General features: G+C 38.7%; 2 protein-coding genes across 6 annotated transcripts in view; one reads left to right on the top strand and one right to left on the bottom strand.

Moving 5' to 3' along the window:
• LOC122804421 overlaps nucleotides 1–22,830 on the bottom strand; it is a 246,200-nt gene extending 223,370 nt beyond the window's left edge. The window contains exon 1 of one of the 3 annotated variants that reach the window (XM_044074262.1): nucleotides 22,763–22,830. The gene's annotated coding sequence lies outside the window, so the exon portion shown is untranslated. The other 2 variants (XM_044074261.1, XM_044074263.1) reach the window with 2 other exon arrangements.
• The window catches only part of MIS18BP1 (MIS18 binding protein 1), a 2,747,318-nt gene continuing 2,746,379 nt past the window's right edge, over nucleotides 22,763–23,701 (top strand). For 2 of the 3 annotated variants that reach the window (XM_044074258.1, XM_044074259.1), the window contains exon 1: nucleotides 22,870–22,943. Coding sequence is in view for 1 of the 3 variants with exons in the window: in XM_044074260.1 (XP_043930195.1) it covers nucleotides 22,799–22,943 (145 nt within the window). In the remaining 2 variants the exon portion in view is untranslated. Of the gene's footprint in view, nucleotides 22,944–23,701 lie in introns of all 3 variants that reach the window. The other variant, XM_044074260.1, reaches the window with a different exon arrangement.

Raw genomic sequence — 23,701 nt, forward strand, 5'->3', positions numbered from 1 at the left:
CGCTCAGAGAACTCTCAGATCTACTCACCAAAACCCAAACTGTGTACGAAAACCCAATCGCCCTGCTGGTCAACTCCTGCTATCCTTTTCCTTAGCAAAAAAAATTGAATTCTCTTCCTTCCTCCCCAAGGACCTGTGCAAACTTTGAAAACTTTAAATCTCAGTTACATTCCTACCTTTACTCCAACAGAAAATGCAACTGCATTCTCCAGCACCTAGTCTTATAATTCTCTCTCCACCTCTAAACCTCTCTCCAGCTAGGATTACTAGCCTCTCTAGCTATGACCTATAGGCTACCATACTGTAAATATCAAATTTGTACCATGTACCTATGAATTTACACCTGCTCTCTAGCATGAAACATAATTGTAAATTGTTGTTCTTTTCTATATTGTATCTGTATCTAAACTTTGTAACATGGAGCTTTTCTCCCCGGGCCTCCACTGAAAATGGGCTCCCTGAGCCCAGTGGACATCCCCAGTCATCAAACTGGAAATAAATAAAATAAATCAGGTAGGCTACAATGACTGCCACGAACTTTCTGAACAGCTCGGGGGAGGGGGGGCTATGGTGAGAACCAATGGCAACAATAGAAACTGGTAGCAACTGGCTCCCAGTCTGAAGTAGCAACTTTATGTGTGGGTATAAGCTTCCTGAGGGTTGACTTGAGCGAATCCAATCTGTTGCCTGCAAATCAAGTAAGTATGGAGTGCACTACAATCATCTGCAACTTTGCCTTTACATATTCTTCTAGACTGCTCAAGTCCAACATGGGCCCAAGGTCCTTGTGATTCCTTAGGAACTTAAAAAAAAAATCTGGAGTAGACCCAAGGCCCACTCTGATCTGGTGGAACCTCCTGGACGGACCCTGCCTGGGTGGTACATCTTGGATGGGCAGAAAGGTATTGTATAGCCACTGGGTGTTATGGTATTCACCCAGCTGTCTCGTGACGGTCTTCCATGAGTCCTGGTGAAGACAACTGACATCATCAGACTGCAGCAGTCGGGCAAGCCTTCAAGGATGAAGATGTTTCTTCTTGGAGAAGAGCTTGGAAATCCTGATTTTTGTGGCCCTCCTCTGCCACTGCTATATCAATTTGCAAGGGAGACAAAGAAAAACTTTCAGACTTCTTACACCAGAGATTTCTGGAACCCTTCTGGTTTCTACAAAAGGACTTTAAAAATGCACTCCCACAGCAAATGGGTCTTCCCTTACCATTTGCATTTTAGTAACTTTTCTTTAAACCTTTGGTCCAAGAAGAGTGGACCTATCATAAAGGGCATTAAATAAAGGATGCCTTAAAGCTGTCTGCAAAGTCACAAGTGCAGCCAGGCATGTAATTTCATGGCTACTCCAATGCCTGCTGCTCTAACAGTTTCATTGGTGGAATTATGCAACACTGTCAAGTAAACGCTGGTCAACAATGGCTACTTGAGGCGTAATCTACTTGCGTGTAGATGATGTGGAGGTTTCCTCAAAAAAACTAACAGTCTGGGGTTTGTTTCTCAAAGTCTCTTTGAAACCTTGTCGCATCAGTGAGACAGGCGCTTTTGCTCTCAGTGTTGAACTGAGGCATAAACCCACTTCCCCATGTGGTCCACTGTCCTGGACTCCTTGTTAGAAGGATAAAAAGCCGATCTGTCTTTGGATAACTCCTCCTTGGTGGTTACCCTACAAAATAACGGAAGAGACTTTTATGCTTTTATCCCAGTGGTCTGTCCGTAGAAAGCTGGGTAAAATCCAGGCTCCTGCCAGGCTCTGACAGAGACCAGGTCCATCGTCAGCTGGTGGGAATCACCCAACAAGTAGCAGGGGCAGCTCTAAATTCCTCAAACACCCCCTCCTCATTAGGCAAAAGGTGGGGGGGAGGGCAGGCCAAATAATTCACGGCCTCATTCTCTACACTTTGAGACTTGGATATCTTCTTGGGAGGGGACAGTGGTGGACTCTCTCTTTCACAGAGTTCTGGGTCCAGTTTCAAGCAAGCTGCATGGGCATCATTGTCTCTCCTTTTACACTTATGCTTTCAAGGTGGCTCTAGAGGGGACTAATCTGAGGTTCATGAAACCTGACCTTAACCTTGCTGGTGAGAAATAGTAATGTACTGGGATCCACTGTGTCCTTGGAATCAATGCCAAGGGCTCAAGGTCCCAGACGGAATGGTGTCAACTGGGGGAGATGAAGCCAGTGGCGTGTCTCCTGCTTATGAAAAGGGATGCACAAGGAGTCTCCTCAAAAATAAAAAAAAAAAAAAGCTGTTATGGAATCCATCACTACAGAGGCAGCTTGTCTGTACGTCACCTCCACTGCCAAGAGAAGTGAACAATGACAGCCCATAACCTGGCCCCTATGACAATGACCAGGATGAACAAGGAATGAGCGACTGCTGTCAGTTAATTGTCTGGTCCCAGGATCTGCCAGATCAATCAAGTCCTTGAACTAGTACATGTAGGAGTCGGTCAAAGTACTTGTGGGTATCAATGACTTCAGATGTACCTCACTGGACTATATGAAGAGAGACATGATGGAGATCTCAGACTGTGTCCTAGATAGGTATGAGCCTAGCATTCTACCTTATCCAAAGATGATGTTGCAATGTGAGCAACAAATAACGGACTTCAATAACTGACTGTTTTTTGTTGCCATTAGAATGGGGTCCAAATAGGTGTATGTCAATGTGGGAGGGGGTCCAATATATATTGGAACCTGGGAGAATATAGACAGATTAAGCTGCTTCATCACAAGTAGACATCTGTCCCCTTCAGGGTTTCAATTATTCACATAGACATTAAAAATCAAATGGACAGCCCAACCAACACCAGAGGGTAAAATAAACAAAAACAACTAGATAAGACAATGGTAAGCGCTTTCACTACATATGTAGCTTCATCAGGCCATACATGGCAGAGTCAGCTAACATTTAAGCAGCATATTTTCGTGCAATAAAGAATTCAGTGCCAAATCAGAATACAGGAATAAGACACACCTCACCAAACAAATCAACTCTTCAAAATAAAAAATCTCTATAAAACAAAGGGACTTAACATAACTCTCACATACTAGAAATTGCATAAAAATATAAATACTCATAAAACTAACAAATAAGGACCATGATTCTAATGCTTTAAGTTGCAAGTTTTCAACACAGGTTTTAAAGACACTTTTCCATTCAAACCTGGTTCAACATCAGCTCGCATAGATATAATCCATCTAAATTCCATGCATTTGGTCCTATTTTTTTTTAGATCCCCTCCTCTCAGCTGTACATTCATAATCTCTATCATTTAACATATGTTTCGCCAAAGCACTGCATTCATCCGAATTCTTAATATAAATTTACATGTTCTAAGATCCTCTCTCAAATTTCGATTGTTCAGCCATTAGCCGTAAGTGTTATACAGGCAAGACCAAAGACTGCACTGAGCATAATAAATCACATGTTTTGTTTTAGAGTCTGCATAAAAATCAAACTCAATCCTCCTTTGGGTGGCTGGACACAGGATAAAGCTAGCAGACGAAATGTAGTCTCATGCTGAACAATTACCACACGGGAAGGTACCACATCGATCATAAGTCATCGCATTGTTAACTGCACCCCCTAAATTCTTATAATTGCTGCTTTAAGGACCTATTGTTCCTGAAAGCAAATTTCGGTTCAGGACTTACTACTCTACTAACCTCCTCACTGGCCAATAACACTGGCCAATACCTCTTAATAACATTACATATATATGATGTACCACTAGAATAGGTCATAAGTAAATAACTCTGTTGTGAACTATTTAAACAAACATTATTACTGGTATCCTGGTCGCTAAAAATGCTTAGCTCTAGTGCTCCTTTGAGAGGATACAGACTCTCTCATATGATTAACCTCAGAAATGCAATACCCTCTAGAGATAAACCTTCTCGTAGCAGCTAAAAGGGCTAGTTCTGCTGATTTATTTTTGCTATTCAAACGCATTTCTCTACGTAACTGTCCTTTAACATTCCTCAATGTCTTGGATGCATACTAGAGTTATGCAGTACATTATTCTGTTTGCATTCTTTCCTAACAATTCTGCACTCAAAATGTCCCAGACCATCCTTACTTATAGAGATATCTAAAAAATGAATTCTAGAATAAGAATAATTAACAACTAAACCTCAAAAATGATCTAGTACTATGTAAATAAACCAGGAATTTATCAAAACTTTCCATAGTTCCCTTTCATAAAATAAATACATCAACACATTGTTTAACAATTTTTTTTTAATAGTTTGAGTATGTACACAATAAAAAAAAACTAAATTCCCATTGGACAAGGAAAGCATTAGCGTAAGAATTCACACATGCTGTCATCATTGCAACTCCAACATTCTGTAAATAAAAAAAATCTTTAAAAATAAAAACACTGTATTCTAGGATCAATTCAAGCAATGAACAAACATCCTCACACTCTCTACTCCAATAGCATTCGGAATAACAGTAAAAAGCGAATTAACATCTAGTGTCACAAATGAATTTGAAAGATCAGTTTGTCCCTTCTGCCATTATAAAACAAATCTTTCAGAAAGGTCTTAGTATCCTTAAGTACACTGCTTTCATTATTCAAAATCGGGCGTAGACACCAACATAAACAGATAGAGGTTCCGTTAACCAGCCACGACTTGAAACAACTGGATGCATAGGAGGGTTCAAACTATCCTTGTGTATCTTAGGTAATCCATACATGGATGGAATAAGTGACGATTCAACAATAAAACAATCATACAAATCCCTGTTAATAAGATTAGTCATTAACAAATCATAAACATAAAATTCAATCTTCCTTATTATCCCATCAACCTGGAACTTATGCAACCTTAATTAAGTTAAATTGTGAAGCATCTCATGCATACGATTAATATAGTCAAGACGATCCACAACAACAATTCCCCCTCCTTTATCTGCAGGTCATATTTCCAACAAGTCTGATTCTCACAAAGTCTTAAGAGCCGCGGCCTCTCCTGGGGTTAAATTATGAACATTTAAAATCATGAGACAAGTCACGCAACTCATTGTCACACAAAGACACAAATATATTTATCATTGGATGCACATCGGGGACAAATGAACTGGGTTTTCTGAAAAAAATATTCCCAGTACTGACATCCTGCTCAAGAAATAACAGTTGCAAAGATACATTCCTTGCAGAGAGTTTTAAATCAGTAATAGTACTCGTCAAGTCTGGTTTCCTAGCAGGAATAAAAGACAATCCCTTATTCAACACATTTACCTGTTTAGAAGATAGTGTTCAGCTTTCTCACGTTCCGTCTCTTGGCAACCCCTCGATTCTGTATCAAGGGCTGAAATGGTCTCTTCAGGGAACGACTCCTGGATCTGCCTCTCTTCAACCTCTCCTTGATGGGTAGAGGATCTTTTAGAGAAAAATAATGGTGTATACTGGAACCAATAAAAGATGCAGTCGATATTTCAGCTCTTGGGATACAATTCCCAGCCCCATGTCTTATTAACTTCTCTCTGGGTTTTAGCACAATGATTACTGGCCCCAACTATCAAGAGGTGCAACACTAGTTGCTGCTGCCGTAATATTCCTGGCCTCAACAGACATATTGCTGTCTATGGAGCTGTTTGTACGATCATCAGGACACAAACAGATACGTTCAACTTAACTGCTACCTATTAATTCAGTGCCAGATGTTATAGCTCTCTCATTTGGCCAGGAACAAACATGACCATTTGAGAAATCTGATAGATCATGCTGTAGCTTTCTCTTAGCCGCTTGCAGCCTCAGCTCATATGTAGTCACGTTGTGAGAGTTCATCCAATCGTACTCAAATTGTCCAAAGGGAACCTTTTAATCCATTCACTCTGCAGGGCCCCAATCTCTGTGAATAAAGTGTCTTCTTTGGGTTTAAAGATCTCTGTTGAGAGTCTCATGTAGAACTCTACATGTCAAAGCTCAAATTAATGTTCAGTAACTGCCATCATCTTAGCAGTTCTGGGTATGCTGCACCATAAGTGGGCATTCTCAATACTCGTAACACACCTGGTTCATAAGGTTGTGCCATGGCAGCTTCAAAATGTAACTACTGCCACTGGGGCGATGTAACCGATCCTCATTGCAGCCCACATTCCTTCTCCATTCCGGTTCCAAACTCTTGTTCACAGTAACAGTGTATTCAAGCTTAATATCACCTCCCTCCACTGTGTCCTGAAGGCTGCTACAAATGAAAAAAGACCAAAATAAAAAGAGTCAACAGGTAAAGGTTGGAATGTTAACAGGTAAACAGCAAAAATCAAATAAAGAGACCGACCAACACCAGAGGATAAAATAAACAATTTATTAGATAAGACAATGGTAAGCACTTTCAATAGATATGTAGCGTCATCGGACTATATATGCCAGACAGCTGTGATGACATCTGATCAATGTGGTACCTTCCCATGTAGGAACTGTTCGACATGCGCCTGTATTTCATCTACTAATTTTATCCTGTGTCCAGCCACCCAAAGGAGGACAGAGTTGGATTTTTATGCAGCCTCAAACAAAACATGTGATTTATTATGCTCAGCGTGGTCTTTGTTCAGCCTGTTACATAGGCGAGAACAAATGAAGTTTGAGAGAGAAGATCTTATAACATGTAAATTATAAGAAGAATTTGGATGACTGCAGTGTTTTGGCTAAACATTCTAAGCATATATTTAAAGTTTACTGTGCTAGAGGTTAAATGTACAGCTGAGAGGAGGGGATCTAAACAATAGGACCAAATGTGCAGAACTGAGATGGATTATGGATTATGAGATGGATTTAAGACTAGATGCATGTAGTGGTAAGGGGCTTAATGACCACATCTCCATTACTCCGGCATTGAAATTATTGGCAATGGACCCTAAGAAACACAAAACTAATATTAACAAACAATAGGGAGGTCCTAATTATATTCATTTAAATATTTAACTATTTATTCAATTTTGTATATTCATATGGTTTTAAAGTAATATTTATATATAATAATTAATAATAATATATAATATATATATTTCAGTAGCCTACAAGGGTGCGTTATTGGATTTTTTAACATACTTTAGTCAGAACATACATTTATATACGTCACCATCAGTTTTTTCTAACATTATTTATTTCTCTATGTATTCGTTCATGTATTTCTTGTGCATCTCTTTGGATATGTTTTGCTATAGTAGCTTAGGGGTGATTATTTGTAACACACCAATGTGTTACTTTGTTATTTATTACTTATATTTACACAAGACATATGATGTTATATTTTAATATTGGTATTTATGGTACAGGGTTTAGATATACTGTGTTTATTTATACAACTTGTACCATTTTTAACAGTAGCTTAGTTTATTGAATTGTTGTGTTTTTGGTAGCATGTATTTTATGCATCTTATGGCGTCTTAGTATTCTCAACACAAGCTAGCCCTTTAATAATGCAATTCAACAATTATACAATTAATGATGAGATGTTGTTTAACCAATGATTGGCAAATACTGTTTATAAAAAGATGAATTTTTGGAAGGCAACTAGATTCTGAAGAAGTCTCCGCATGGAGATGAAAGCGCTCAATCAGTTACCTTTTTAAAATTGTTTAAAAACAGTTTATTTTTATGGTGTGGTTTCAATAATAAACCTATTCATTTTCAACACTCGTCGTTTACATTGGATTACTAAAGAATTGGTTGGTTCGTGGGTATACAAGACAGCCTTTATTGTACCGGGGCAGCATTGTAGGAATATGTAAATTATATTAAGAATTCGGATGACTGCAGTGTTTTGGCTAAACATGTTATGTTAAATGATTCTAAGCATATATTTAAAGTTTACTGTGCTAGAGGTTAAATGTACAGCTGAGAGGAGGGGATCTAAACAATAGGACCAAATGTGCGGAACTGAGATGGATTATCTATGCAAGCTGATGTTGAACAAGGTTTGAATGGAAAGGTGTCTTTAAAATCTGTGTTAAGCTCACAACTTTATGCAATAGAATCATGACCCTTATTTGTTAATAAGTTTTACAAGTATTTATACTGTTTATGAGTTATGTTAGTCCTTTGTTTTATAGAGGTTTTTTTATTCTGAAGAGTTGATTGTTCGTTTGGGGATGTATCTTATTCCTGCATTCTGACTGGGCACTGAATTCTTGATTGCATGAAAATACACTACTTAAATGTTAGCAGACTCTGCCATGTATGGTCTTATGAAGCTACATATGTAGTGAAAGCAATTACCACTGTCTTAACTAATAAATTGCTTTTGTTTATTTTATCATCAGTCAGGCTGTTTATTTGATTTTTGCTGTTTACCTGTTGTCTCTATTTTTATTTTGGTCTTTATTCACATAGACATTTTCTACCTCCACAGTACCTTTTTTTCAGGTAATGCCAACTTTAGCAAGCAAAGGAAAATATGAAGGTGTTACTGATCAATGCTAGCAGCCTAAACAAGAAACTCCATTCCCTACAAGCTTCTCTCACCAAGAAGGATGTTGATGCCTGTGTACTGAGTGACACATGGCAATAATGATGGAAAGCATTATAGTTATGCAGGGCTGTAACACCTTCCACAGCTTTAGACCATATACTGTGCAGAAGGAGGGGGTGGAAGTCTCTCAATCTTCATCCAGATGAGAATCACAAAGGCTGGTAAAGCAACATGATGCACTATAGCTTCATGTCAAAATAAAAAGGTCCTGTACCATACATTAGTTAGCTACAGAACTCACTCTATGATGCAAGAAAGCCACACCACTTGTCTACAGGAACTAGAATCACGCAGTATTAAAATGCTACTTATCTAGGTGCTCTAAAACTATCCAAATATAAACTGGGAAACCTATACCACTACTTGTGCAGAAGCACTGTATTGATCAAGTCTGGGAATTTCTGTTACTCACTAAGGGGAACATCTTGGATCTTCTCATTACTATCATGGGGGCATATTGCACATTCTCGCATATCTCTATCACTTGTTAGGCCTCACCATAACATGGATTCCTTCATAATAAAAACATCCCTTCCACTCAAAAGTACCTTTTCCAAGACAACCTACCAACTCCTAAAAGTGAGACATTATCAAGCTTCAAATCCCCACCAAACCCAGTTAACTCCTCTAAATATGTACGCAATCTCACTATACCAGTATGGAACCAGCTGCACAGAGGTAGCTGTACCCTGCAGAAACAAGAAACAAACCCCATGAGGGAACCATAACACCAACAAGCTTTACAATAAAAAGAACATTTTGACCAAAGAAAATACAAGCAATTCCCAGAAAAACAGAGCCCTTGTCAATGAAATAAGCAAGCAAAGCAGGAGCTTTATAAAATTCACCACAGCCACATTTGAGGCTAAAACAGCTACCCAAGACAAAGAATCACAAAGCCTTTTTCATTCATGTTCACAATCTAAGCAGCACAACACAGCAATGCACTTTGCTTATTCTGAAGGGTGTTACCTACAGGCCAATAAAATTTGGCTCAAACTTTACCCCTTTCTCCCCTCTGTCTACTCCACATGACATACCTGACTCACCTCCAGCTATCACACAAGACCAAATCCTAACAGTGCTATCAAAAGATAAACATACATCAGTGGGCCCTGATACTATTTGTGGATGCATTTTAAATAAATAGAGTGAAGCACAATTTAGCCACCCCCTGACAACACTGTTCAACCACAGCCTCCATACAGGTTTTGTACCAAGCAAATGGAGAACAGCTATTGAACTCCCCAGCATAAACCTTCCACAGACCCAGGCAAATACAGACTCACAAGTTAAGTTTTTCCATGGCTTTACATATGAGGAAGATCATAAAAATCAAACTCCAAACACTGAATCAGTTTCAATCAAGCTTATTCAACTTGATGAACTTTTCTGAAAAAGTCACCAAAGCAATGGATGAAAGTAAAATGGTATACACCACACACCCTGAGCTGACCAAGGCTTTCGACACACACTCTGTTATAGTGAAAAAAAAAAAAAAAAAGCTAAATAAACCCCCTACATCACCCCATGGATTTTCAACTTCCTCACAGATAGCTTCCCCTATTTTAACTGCCTGCATCCTACTTCCACAAAGGGGACAGACACCAGTGCCACAGGGTTCTGTGATGGGACCTCTCCGGTTTGGCATCTACTTCTCTGGAGAAAAGGCCAATATCAAAGGGCTCTGGTTAACTAAGTTTTCAGATGACTGGAAACTGGGAGCAGTTAGGTTTGGTCCAAAGAAATAATTGTCCGAATCATGGACTGAAACAAAATTACCAAAAAATGTTTTATTACAATCGTTGGGAAGTTATCTACCCTGGGGAAGTTATCACACCGACAATACTCCCCTAAGAATTGACCCAGTTTTTCGAGATTTGGGAACTTATGTGGGCAGTGACCTTTCAACAGTGTCCACTGTCATAAGAAAGCCCTTCTATACTGCACAGATTACAAACAATGGGATTGCGTCTAGATCTACAGGTCACTGTCCTTTACTTAACCTCATTAGGCCAAACACCGGGTATAATGCCCTGCCTTTGGTATGCAAAGGGGGTTGGGAGAATGGCCTAATGGTTAAAGTGTTTGCCTTACAAACACAAGGTACAGGGTTTGAATCTCACAGGGGATAATTGGCTAGGCTTAAAATGACTCGCAAGGGCAGTTAGCCTAGTACTAATCTATGAACCTATGTGTCCAGGCACATGAAACAACTGGAACGCCCAGACGGATAACTTCGCTCAAGGCCTAAATAATATGTCGTACATGGACCTGGACTGCTTGGAGGTGACCTCTGTCTGGCACAGAAGGCAGCCTCCAGACAAATACCTATGAACCTACTGCATAACAGCAAATCAAATGACATCAGAATTACTAACTCCAGGGATCCAAGCCTTTTCTACAATATTAACAAAAGAGTTTGGAGAAACAGGTATATTCCACAGAGAATACTATTGCTCTGGAATGGATTCCCTATTCACATAAAACAAAGCTCATCTCTATCCATATTCAAGCACTACCTGGATCTATGGATAGACAATAGAAAATTTACCCAAGGACTTTCCCCATGTACTACTAATGGACACAGGCAAATCCTAAATGCTTTAACTCACACTTTGGTCCCCTCAAAATTATGTATGGTATGAACCCAGTTATTCTCACTAAGGGCAATATACAGTTAACCATGGGACTGGTAAAACCAAACAGTCTACATTAATTCAAGCATCAAAAAAGAAACTGGCTAGAAATAAAAGGATCTGCAAGGGCAGCTAGCCTACTACTTGACTATGAACCTAAATACTGCTTTGGTGCACTACAGCAGTTGGAAAATAAAACGAAAACAAGAAAATGCTTCATGCTTATTTAATGAGATATAAAAAGCAGTGCATGGCAAAATTATACATCCTCAGTCTGAAAAAAGCATGGTCCTCCTTGAAATTGATAAGGCTGCAATCCTTTTGACTGCCTACTGCATGCACATTTGTTATCATTATCAGATCCAAACATAGGAAAAATCGTAAATCATGAAGAAAACAAGTCTATGAGGACATCTTTGTTCAGATTAGCAGATGCATTTCAGAAAGCAGCAGGAACAGAAATCAAACCACAGGTACATCTGGTAATGGAAAATGTCAAAAAGCAAACAAAGAAAAGAATATGAAGAACAGGGTCAGAAGAAAACGGAAAGGCCAGAATTATGGCAGAAAGTATAGAAAACTCCTAGAATTGATCACAATTTCACACAAATGGTTAAGGACAGGTCCTTTCAAAGAATTAAAGATCAATAATGACAGCTCAAGACAATGGACCATGAACATGTTTACAAAGTCTTAAAGAAGGAGATGCAGACAAATGCAGGTTCTATTGTACTGAACTAGAAACAGATGCATTCTTGTTGCTGGTTGCCATTTACTCATGGCTGAGAATTTGTACACTTAAAGGCACAACTGTTAAGAATGCTGCACTGAAGATCGCACAAACACTACAATGCACAAGTAGCTGATAAGCACTGCCAACTTCAAATCACAAAGAATTATAGAAAAAGAAATTATGATCCTATGAAATCAAACTATATCGGGAGTTAAAGTAGAAGCAAGAAAAAACAGATGCAGTAGTCAAAGAAAAAAAGAAGACAAAAGAAACAATTTTAATAGCTATAACTAGCTATTACAGTGCCTCAAGTACTGCGAGACAGTCATAAAATACAATGATATGCAACAGAAAATAGAGTAACATGGAATACACAGCTTGTTTGCGCTGCCAATCCATATAATGCCAAATGAATTAAAAGGACACAAGTTTGGAAACACTACAGTTGGTAATAAAAGCTGATTAAGAACATGCATGACAAACACTAAATATTGATGCAATACTAGATTTCATGAACTTTAAATAGTACATTGAATCAGGAATATGATCCATTCCTGTCATGGTATTAAAAACCCTAGACTTTACAAAAAAAAAAAAAAAAAAAGACAACTGGATGTTTTATAACAAACTGGACAAAAGATGCGGTGGAGATGATGATCCCTAGTTACAAAATACCAATTCAAACTAGTGTTCACTATAACAAACAATTCTATATTTTGTGCTGCATTATCAGACAGCTATTGAAATAGTCTGAAACAGATTCACATCCAAATCTTAAATCACTTAACAGCAGAACCTAATTAGGGTCTCCCAGCTGATACACTGAATGTTACCTAATAAATCAGGCTCTGTGGCACAGAATAATGAAGCCCTGACTATGATCCAGGCAACCACAGATTGCTTAGTGGCATTGGAGATGGAGAAACTAGAGTGCAGGGGGGGGTGTTTACTGGAATAAGCAGTAGATCCCAGCTGATACTCTGAATGTTACCTAATAAATCAGGCTCTGTGGCACAGAATAAATGAAGCCCTGACTATGATCCAGGCAACCATAGATTGCTTAGTGGCACTGGAGATGGAGAAACTAGAGTGCGGGGGGGGGTATTTACTGGAATAAGCAGATCCCCCACTCAACTAAGACAGCATGGAGGGAGGGAAGGAGACTGTTCAATATACTGCAACATCGAAACCTACTGCACAGAGGTGCAGGGCACATAGTGTACATGCTACAGACATGTACTTATACAGACTAAGGAAGACACAAGAATGAAAGTAGAATGAGGGAACATAAAGCTACTGGAGCAACCAGAAATAAAGTATTAATAACATGCAAACACAGAACTGCTGCTACCACTAGATAAAGTCAGAAGCTCTCCCTGGAAACTAAAATTACACACACCAACTTCTAGCACAACCAACATAAGAAAAAACAGGATTACAAGAAGGCCCTATGAGCAAAACAGAAACAGCTTTGAAGCACGTAATATTAGCACAACTATACCATGTGGAACTTAAAAACAGTACAATAACTACATAGTCGTAATACACCAAAAAAGGTACAATGTTGAGTTGCCCAAGGGTGGTGTCTATTAACAATAAAGACAACAGCTAACAGAATGCATACAGTACAACATAGTCGTAATACACCAAAAATGTACAATGTTGAGTTGCCCAAGGGTGATGCATACACAGTACAGATATAAAATCAGTGCAAAACACTGCCAACTGAGGACATGCAACTATATAAACCAGTTTAGTCATAACAGCAAGGACAGATTACTTTTAACTAACAATGTTGGGATTAAAATCTGTTTTAAATTTGGATTACAGCAGAACTACACACAAAAATAGTGAAGGAGACAGATCTTTGCGAAAACAGATTAAGCAAAAACAAAGTGTGGCTAATCTAATTAGATTAAGGGCAAACATATGAATCAGGGGAGAACTACCTATTGGGCAGCATAGTACCACCAATTAAATATGGACAAGTAAACAGCTACAACATTTTGAAGAGAGATTAAACCACATTTACCTCATGCAGCTATTAATGGAATAAGCACAGCCGTACCTATTTGCACAGTGTGACTAATTGAAAACTGCTGGTGAAACACCACCTTATTGCAAGTTGTTCAATAAGAAGTGCTGGGAGCATTACATGACACAGCAGAATCCTTCTGTAGTAGCAATGGACACTATAGTCAAGGGAAAATCAGACGTGTGATGTCAGATGCGGTTCAGGAAGAGTAATGCTGCAGTTAGCACAACTGCTCAAATCCCAGATGAAAAACTGGCTTGGTAGTAAAATAAGAGAAAATACTACAAGGGCAGGGTAGCATGATGTAGACCAATTCAGGTTCATAGGAGATTACTAGGCCAACAGCTTAACAGCCCTTACAAGCCTAGCCAATATAACCAGATTTTACCCAAAATATGGCCTCTAGGGGCAAGAGGATGGCATGGATTTGTGCCTATGCATCTAGTATCTTATAGATTGCCCCTGTCCATAAGTGACATAGGCACTACCCCAGGTGTGCATTTGTGATTCCCTATACATTTTGCTAAACTACGTTTGAAGACGGCCAGGGAAGGGCTTTGCTTAATGTGAACAGGAAGCCTATTCCAAAGAGAGTGCAATCTCTTGAGACACACATCCGTCTTTCCAGCATGTTTTGTTAGAGTCACTGACTAACTTTAGATCCCTGGATCAGGAGACCCTTGTGCTGTTTCACGTGTGGATATGTAGCAGCTCCATCAGGGCTGGATTTGGGAGTGCACTGTTGATCAGGCATAGGTCATCCCTTAAAAGTTAGTAAAAGGCAGAGTAAAGGGATAGAGCTTTCAGTCTACTCCTATAGGACATGTTATTTACACCCTGTATTTTCTTTGTGAGGAACCCCTGAGGTCACTCCAGCTGCTGTAGCTGTAAGTGCATAGTCAACTTCATCCTAAATGGTGCATTGTCCTCTGTTACTTGCCTAATGAGGGTAGAGTACAGCTGGACTAGAATTTCCCTGGATCTGGATGTCATACCATTGCTTATAAGTTGAGCCGCACAGAAGGACTTCCTCATCACAGTGAGCATACGGTGGACAAAGTTCAGACTACTATCCGTGTATCAAGATCTCATCTCCAAGTGTACTATCAGGGGTGTGCTATTGATGTTGTAATTTGCAGGGGTATTTGACTTCCCAAAGTTTATGATGTATTTTTTTTTTTGCATTTAGTTTTAGGCCATGGTTCTGGCATCAATCATTTGTCTGATCCAGACCCTCCTGAAGAATATCCACATAGATTGGGGATTCAATGACTGCTCCTGGCTTGCATTTGTTGGCAAACTTTGTCATCCAGAGGTCTTCCACATTAGCTTTGACCTCAAGAGAATTATATTTTGAACAGGACTGATCCCAGCACTGAGCCCTCTAACACATCAGCAGTACACAGCCTCTTGCTAGACATGGATTTACCAACTTTAACAATGTATAATGTCAATGAGCCAACTGGCTATCTATCCGGCGAGACAGATTTTGTGTCCAGTTTTGTGAGTTTATTTATAATAAAATACATGAGTGGGGAATTGTGTCAAATGCCTTGGCCAAGTTGAGGTAGTTGGTATGTACCATTTTACCCTTATCCATAGCTTTAATGATTTTCTCAAAGAAATCTACCAGATTCAGGTGGAATGATTTGCCCTTGACAAAGCTAAATTGGGTTGAGTCCTGTGATTAGAAATTTCCTATGTCATTATTTACCTGGGCTATGATTATTCTTTCCATGGCCTTAAATACAAGACTAGTCAAACTTATGGGTCTGTAATTTCCTAGGTCTGTAGATAGTCCCCATTTATGCAGAGTGATGACTGTTGCTGTCCTCCACTCTGTCAGGACCAAGCCAGTCCAGAGGCTGTGGTTAAACACAGATCCTAATAGGCCTGATAAGTTCTGATTTAAAGCTGTTTAAAAGGCAACCTGGTATACTGTCAAGCCCTACTGAAGCAGTGTTTTTAGCTTTAGAGAGCATAGTGGCAACCTGTTCTTTGATAAATAATGGCGGTGGTGTGGTAGAGGATAATTACAGGAGGAGAACTGGGGGAGAAGGGGAGGTGTAATTTGAGATGAATTTGCCAGCCAGCAGATTTGCTATCATCTTCCATCTAAGTATAGGTGATTCCATCTACAACTAATTCTGCACATCGTTGGGTGTTGTTCTTAAGATTGCGGACATAACTGAAACATGCCTTATGGTTATCCTTAGCGTTGGAGGCTATTTTTACAGCAGAAGAACGCTCCAAGCTGTGCAATGTTTCTGAATGTAAAAAAAAAAAAAAAAAGGTAAAATCCCAGGTGGGGTAGGAGAGGAGGTGCAAAAAGCAAACAAAAATCTAAACTACAGGTAACAAAATGAGAACGTTGTCAGGTCCCAGATGAAAAACTTAGTTGTCAGCAGTACTTATTTCATTCTTGTTAGAACACATTTTTGAGCAAATTAATCTAGGAATTTTGCTGGCTAATGACAGAAATTCCTTCCAACTATCCATTGCAATGAACAGGACTCAGATTCAGATCAATCAGAACCCAGGTCACGCTGGGCAGTATGCTACAACAGTGGCAAGATCTCTGCCTCACAGCTTCATGGTTGAAAGTTCAAACCTCACTATCACACACAGCTGCCTTTGTAGACTATACATTACCTAAAGTCTGTGTGAGTTTTCTCTGGGCATTCCAGCTTCCTTCCATTCCAAAAACACTGGTAATTTTTCTGTTCTAAAAAGCTACCTATGTATTTTGCATTTGCTCCTGCCACTATAGCTCAGGCTGGAGCTGAAAATGATCCAAGGATCAGTTCACTCACCAGTTAACAAAATGAATTAAAAAATTGATTAAGGTTGCAAGAACAGTGATTTAGGTACAACTTTTCCAAGATGAAAACTGGGAGTATAAATACCTAATCATCTCTCACACAATATGTGCCAAACATAAAACTGTATAAATAAATAAATATACACCATCACTACATGCAACTTAGAAGGCAACATTTACTTGGTCTGACTAACAACCCACTAGTTTGTCATGCTCTTAGCCCATTAAATCAACTTTAATATCCCAAATAAACATCTCAGATCTGAAGACAAACATCTCAACTTATAAACATAAAAACTCAGGCTTAAACCTTTACTCCTGCTCTGTGGCAAAACTATAGAACCTCCCTTTCTTTAACTATCAAAACTGCTACTAACGTGCATTCCTTCAAAAACTCTATAAAACTAATACTTCAAAGCTTGGATTTGCTCCTGTATAAACCCAGGCTGAGGTACTCATGCCTTTTTCTACCTTTACTATCTCAATCCCCACTACTAACTTACCCTACCTTTCCTTCTTCTACACATTCTCCCTTGAGGTTATACTCATAGCTTTCCAGACGTATTCCTACTATACCCTCTATCATACCCTACTCTTCACCAATATAATACATTACCATATTTTATGGGCTCTAGAATATTATTAATCGTTATAATAATCAGGCTTTCCATATAATTTATGCTTTAACATTATGACTTTATTATGTCCGTTTGGTTTTTATTCTGACAAACTAATGTGTAGTTTTTCAAATTTTGCTCTTGAATGTTAGGATTTGTGTCCGTCTAGTTTTTCATTCTGTTAAGCATATGTATCTGGAGCTTTTCTTCCCGGGCCTCTACTAAAAATGGGCACCTCACGACCCAGTCGGACTTTCCCGGTAAACAAATGCCATATAAATAAAACTCATTGTTACTGGCTAATGTTTATGCTGGAGTTCATTCTCAACTATGGCATCTAGTAGAGTAAATGAGAAACACCACAAAAGACGAGGGCAATGGTCTACAAATACCAAAAATTGCAATTACAGTGTAGCAAATAAAGACACAACAGAAGGGGATGCAGGGGAAGCCAAGATCCAAACAAAATTAAATGTCCAGAATGGGAAAAGAGAAATCAAATCAACTAAGAAGGTGTTGACTAAAAGCCAGCAAATGGTTAAAACAGTGCAGAATGAAAGCAAATGTGCAGACGTCTTCAGTGAAAATTTGCAATACTAAAGTTTACTGTGTGACATTAACCTCTACATCCTCAAAGATGATAAAGAAACTCCTCAGATCCTAAATGAGGCTCCACACAAAATGTGGTATGTATTTCTGGAGTAACCACAAAGAAGATAACCCCCAGTAAAGCTCTGATGGAATAATGCATTAAAAATCTTAAAACTGTGAAGTAATTAATGCTAATGTAGGGGCTGCTATGCCTAGCAAAAGAATGCCAGGACATAAAAGGAAATTATATCCCAATGCAAGCCTTCAGTCTGAAGCACAGACTTTTTTTTAAACAGATGTTTCTATGTTGCATTAATCACTCTCTTGCATGCCAAACTGTATTATGGAATTCTTCCTATCTTATAGTTGCATAAACAGAACATTACTTTACTGGTGAAAAATACTGAGAGAGATAATTAACAAAAAGTAAGAGAGACCCAGTCCATATAAATACACTACACGTAAGATTTTACACCTGAAATGTTAGTTGCTGTGCATTGTGATGTGATGCTATCTACAGCTAAAGCAGAGATTTTCGTAAAGCTGTAACTCACCCCTAACTAGATTCTTTCTTGCCCACGCTTTTCTTCGTAATCTTTTGTACTGCTCTCAAATCCTCTAACTACAGTCCTCTCTTCTATCCAAACTTGAAACTATATGTAAAGTCGCCAGATTTGCAGCCATCATGCCACCAAAATCACATCACTGTATCTCTCTCCAAACCCTCAGTTGGTTAGAATTTCCAAACCAACTCATGTTCTCAACTTCTGTTAATCCACACTATTCTAAAATAAGCCCTCCTCCTGCTCTAGCTTATCATCTCTAGTCTCCCTCTATAGCGCACCACACTCCCTCAGAAGTTCCCACCAATGTCTCTTACAGATCTATAACCCAACAAATCTCTTGGACAAAACCTATACAGCTATCTTCCTGCTCAATCATGGAATAAGCTTCCCTTGGCTCTCAGAAATATTACTCATGCACATAAATTCAAGACAACTCTCAGAAATCACCTGTACCACATTTGGAGATGCCAATGTAACCATCCCACCTAAATTTCCTCCATCACTCCTCCTTTACTCTCTTCCCTCTCTCACTTTCCTCTCTATTAATTATATTTCCTCAATAATATTATCTATCCTTACTTCTTGTTTACCTTATTAAACTCTTCTGCTGTTCTTTATACCCCCCTAAGTTATTCTTTCCAGTAGCTTATTACCATCTTCCTTTACACTAACTCATTTTTCATCTACTACTCTCTAAACCCCTCTAATTTACAGTCCCTAGTATTCTGATACTACTCTCCCTACTCCCCCCTCTACCTCTCTCTTTCCCTCACACTATTATTTGTAAAACTAACTTGTACGTTTCCAATACTAAACCACCTACATTATTTCTTCTATTTCTTAGCTACCTTTGCCTGGACCATATGCTCATCTATACTCTCTCCTAATCTGTAATCTCTCACTTAACCATTTTTTGTACTATATTTGTTAATCTGCTCTATCTTTTCCTTTATATATCTTTTGATACTAATTTGTTTTATTTTACACTAGCCTATTCTGTGCAGTGAATACATTTTTGTACTATGATTTTATCATCTGTATAACTTGTCCTTTTCAATTTTAGACTTTTTAATGTGGAACTGTGAATTATTATGCAGAACTGTGAATTTCTTTTGTGGAGTTCTCTCCCTGGGCCTCCACTGAAAATGGGCATCAGCTCATATGGACTAACCCAGTCAACAAATGTCAAATAAATAAAGTGCTTACAGACCATCCCTTCAACTGCATCATTAGGAGTACAACATACTCCATCAATAGACACTAGCAAGGACTCCTAAAACTCACACGTCAACAGGATTACTGGCTGTAATCCTAAACATAAGGTTTGAACTAAGGACACTAATGAGAAATCTGACACCTCTGCAGGCTAGTGACTACATAATTTCATATTCAGGGAATCCCTTCACTGTTTTATACAAATGAGACAATCTTGATTTTGATCACAGATTATCCAGTAAACAAATCCACCATTGTGATGGGCACTTTGCCATCAAAAGTTCAAAAGCTGGAATAAACGTGCGCCTAATCCAAGAACAGATCTTAACTAGGATTCCTTTAAGATGCATAGGTAAAAAATACCCATCTTAAATAAATAGTAATAAAATTCTCAAAGTGATATTAGCTTACCATTTCTTGATTTTCCTAAGGAAACTGTAGAAACTGCGGGTCTGACTTGCAATACATAGCTTGTGTACATTCTTGTGACTACATATCTATACTGTAATCAGTCTCACCTGTAAATTCTAAATTTACAAAGATGGGATCTTTCTTGTACAGGACTGTCGCTCTAACTGTACTCAATACTGTAACATCTACTTACTTTTCTGGATGGGTGGGGCAATTTAGTGGTATGCCCACTTAGGGCTTCCAGATGAGGATTTTTTTTTGGGGGGGGGGGGCTACAGTGGCATGTGCTCAGCACTCCAGGCTTTCAAATGGGGAATAGCACTGTTGACTTTTTTTTGCGTGTGTGTGGGGGGGCAAGTTCACCAGTATGTCCACTTAGGGCTTTCAGAATAGAGTTCCTACATAGCCAATAAGCAATATTTTTTTTTAAATACAAGCTTCCCCCTCTGGGCAAGCCAACATATTTTTAAATACAAAAGTGATATTTATTTTTATCCATTTGTATTGGTTTACTGGAAAGTCCGACTGGGCCACCCAAGACCCCTTTTCAGCAGAGGACCAGGACAAAAGCTAAACCGGGTGTGTACTGGTGAATATGGGAAGTGCATAAAGTAGACTAGGAAATAGGTTGTCAGTGACAGCTGATTTTCAAGCATGCTCAGTCAGATAATATTTGGATTTGTAGAAGCCCCCAATTTTAAATTAATTTTGTTAGTGGCATTACTGACATGTTGGGCATCTAGTAGATTGGCATTCAAGACTATTACTAGTGTTTAATTCTCCAATTTTTGTACAGCAAAAAGTAAAGCATAACTTTAATATTTCAGCATTAAGTATTAGGTTAGATTGTTGCAGCCAACACTTGAATGAAAAGAGTATAAAGTTTAAGTGACTGACTGACATTCACACAAGGAAGGGGCTGAGAAAATGAGTGTAGAATCATTGGCACACTGAATGAATGACAGATGAAACTGATGTGGTGTGCCAAGTTACCAATAATTATATTGATTAATAAAAAGGACCAAGAATAGATCCTCAAAAAGCACCTATATTCACAAGAAAAAAAAAGGTAGAGTATGCGGTTTGCCATTGGCTTCTGTCATCAAGGTAGCTTGTGTGTCATTAGACAGCTATATGGTCGTATACAGTAGGGGATATAAGACTGTTAAATGATTTGGAAAGGTCCAGGAAAGTTGCCAAAACTATTGGCACACGTATACATTATATCAGCGAAATGTAAATACATCCCATACCTTTCATCGACCTGTTTTCAGCTGAAGTGAAACTCTACAAACAATCATTATACTGAAATTTTTCCCACAGTAAGTAACCAGTGGGCCAATGTAACGATTGCATAAAAACAGAAAGATTTAAAACCCACCCTGGTGGGGGGGCTGTGCCCCCCACACCCTTAACTAAGATACCAACTCTGAGATCACACTATAGTGGGGAAAAGTGCAAATTCCCGAAGATGGCCCACTGGTTACTTAATGTGGGAAAAATTTCTCAATGATTGTTCATGGAGTACCACTTTCACTGAAAGCGGGTAGATGAAGTGGTATTTGATGTATTTACATTTCGCTGACAATCTAGACCCACTGTCACAATGTGAGTTATAGGGTTAAGAATTGAGAGCAATGGGGTTGTATGGGGGACAGCAGATTCTTTTCAATGAGGTACCTGAGCAGCTGAGAGTGAACACATCACCCTAGTACTTCTGACAGCAGACACAGAATAGCTGTAAGTATTTAATGCAGTTGAAGTAGCAGAAGAAAAGTTGTAGGTTTAATCAGCTAGATAATTCACTGTAAACACACAAGAAAACCTGTTTAGTACCATTGTCATTTATTTACTTATATGCTTGCTTGCAGTCTAGACAATAAGGAAAACACTGCTCTCAACCTCTTACCTCCAGAATCAGGGACAAACCGGGAAAGGCATTTTGAAGTAATGCGAGTCTATTGCTCTAATTACTGCATTTATTTATTAAATAAAAAGTCAAGAACTTTTTCTCACCAAATCAAGACGGACAAAACAAAAACCCAAACCAAAACTCAGGAACAGGTGAGAAGTATGCCTAATCACAACAAACAAAACCAGAGACCTATTTTTTTCAGTACTACTGAATGTCCATTTCCCTGCGAAGAGAACTAGGTTATCTAAGCAAATGTACGTATCTACAAGCTCGGTGTTCACATCTTGGTTAATATACATGGTATTTATGGATCACTATGACGATTTGATGACGAGAAAAAAAAATATATATATATATATTGCAAAAGTAAACTGTAAACATCTGGAAAACGGGCAAAAACACATTTTTACTATACAGCGCTTTTTTAAATGAATGAATAAATAACTCTTTAAATAGAACCCTGTTAAGAAACGCTCCCCAAATCAGCTTCCGCTCCAATAACAGTGGCGGCTACAACCAACAAAATGCATACAGCAAAGATATACTTAGTAAACTACAAAAAATAAAGACATATATATCTTTAAAGGAAATGTCATAACCAGACAGTGCCGTAAATTCACATTTTTAGTGAAATTACATACGCCTATACCACGATTACCCCTCTACTAAAACACATTAAAACAACTAACGACAACAACCCCAACACAACTCACAACGGTATTTACCCAAGTCTGTAAAACTTCGCATCCGGCTCCTTTCACATGGTTACAGCTGCGCACACTAATGACTCAAGCAAATTGCCCAAGGAAGGAGATGACGCCAGAAGTCTGTTCACCAATCAGGGACCAAAACTTTCCGCTCCAAATTGTAACCGTTGTAATTTGTTATATGTGAAGAGACTTCTTAGTAAGTAGTAAGCTAATATATTATATAAGTGTATATGTTTAGTTGGTCTGGTATGCATTCATATGTTTCCCATTAGTGTTTTAGAATTTAATCTCGCGCTTTTGGTTCAAAACAGAAAAGCACGAGTTTCTAATCAAAATAGTGGGAACTAACTGGCTGACGATTTGTTGTTATTCGTATAAGTTGGATCTTGTGGGTCCTTAATGGAATATTAGTTAGATTCAGTGTACGTTTCATATTTTAACATTGGTGGTGTTTGCATTATACCCTGGAGCCTTCTTGTCATTTTGGTGCATTTTATTTCCTAAATATAGATTTAGGAGCTTAAGTTGCCATAGTAAAGAGCATTGGTAGTGTGTTTACATCGCATTGCATGTTCCTATGTATACACATCTCTAAGAGCTGCAACCTGTTAACACTCAACGTAACAAGATAGAGCAGCTGTAGTAGTCATATAATGTCTATCTAGCTTTGTAACTACCTAGTAGTGACCATCCTGTAGACCAGCGGTCTCCAGGCTGTTTTGCACCAAGGGCTGGTTTTATTTTCATTTAAGACAATTTTCTCACCCATCGACCATCGCGGGCGCATAAAAATAGAGCATAATAAATGTAGCTCACCATAACGCAAAATCAAAGGGAGCCCTGAGCTTGTTTCCCTACAAAGAGGTCCCATCTAGGGGTGATGGGAGACAGTAACACCAGAAGTGCGTTATGTTTAGTCTCCTTCGTAATTTCGTTTTGGTTGCTGTCATTGCA

Source organism: Protopterus annectens, chromosome 6.part0 (assembly GCF_019279795.1).
Source record: "Protopterus annectens isolate FY-2018-M chromosome 6.part0, PAN1.0, whole genome shotgun sequence".
In the NCBI taxonomy this organism is placed as follows: domain Eukaryota; kingdom Metazoa; phylum Chordata; order Ceratodontiformes; family Protopteridae; genus Protopterus; species Protopterus annectens.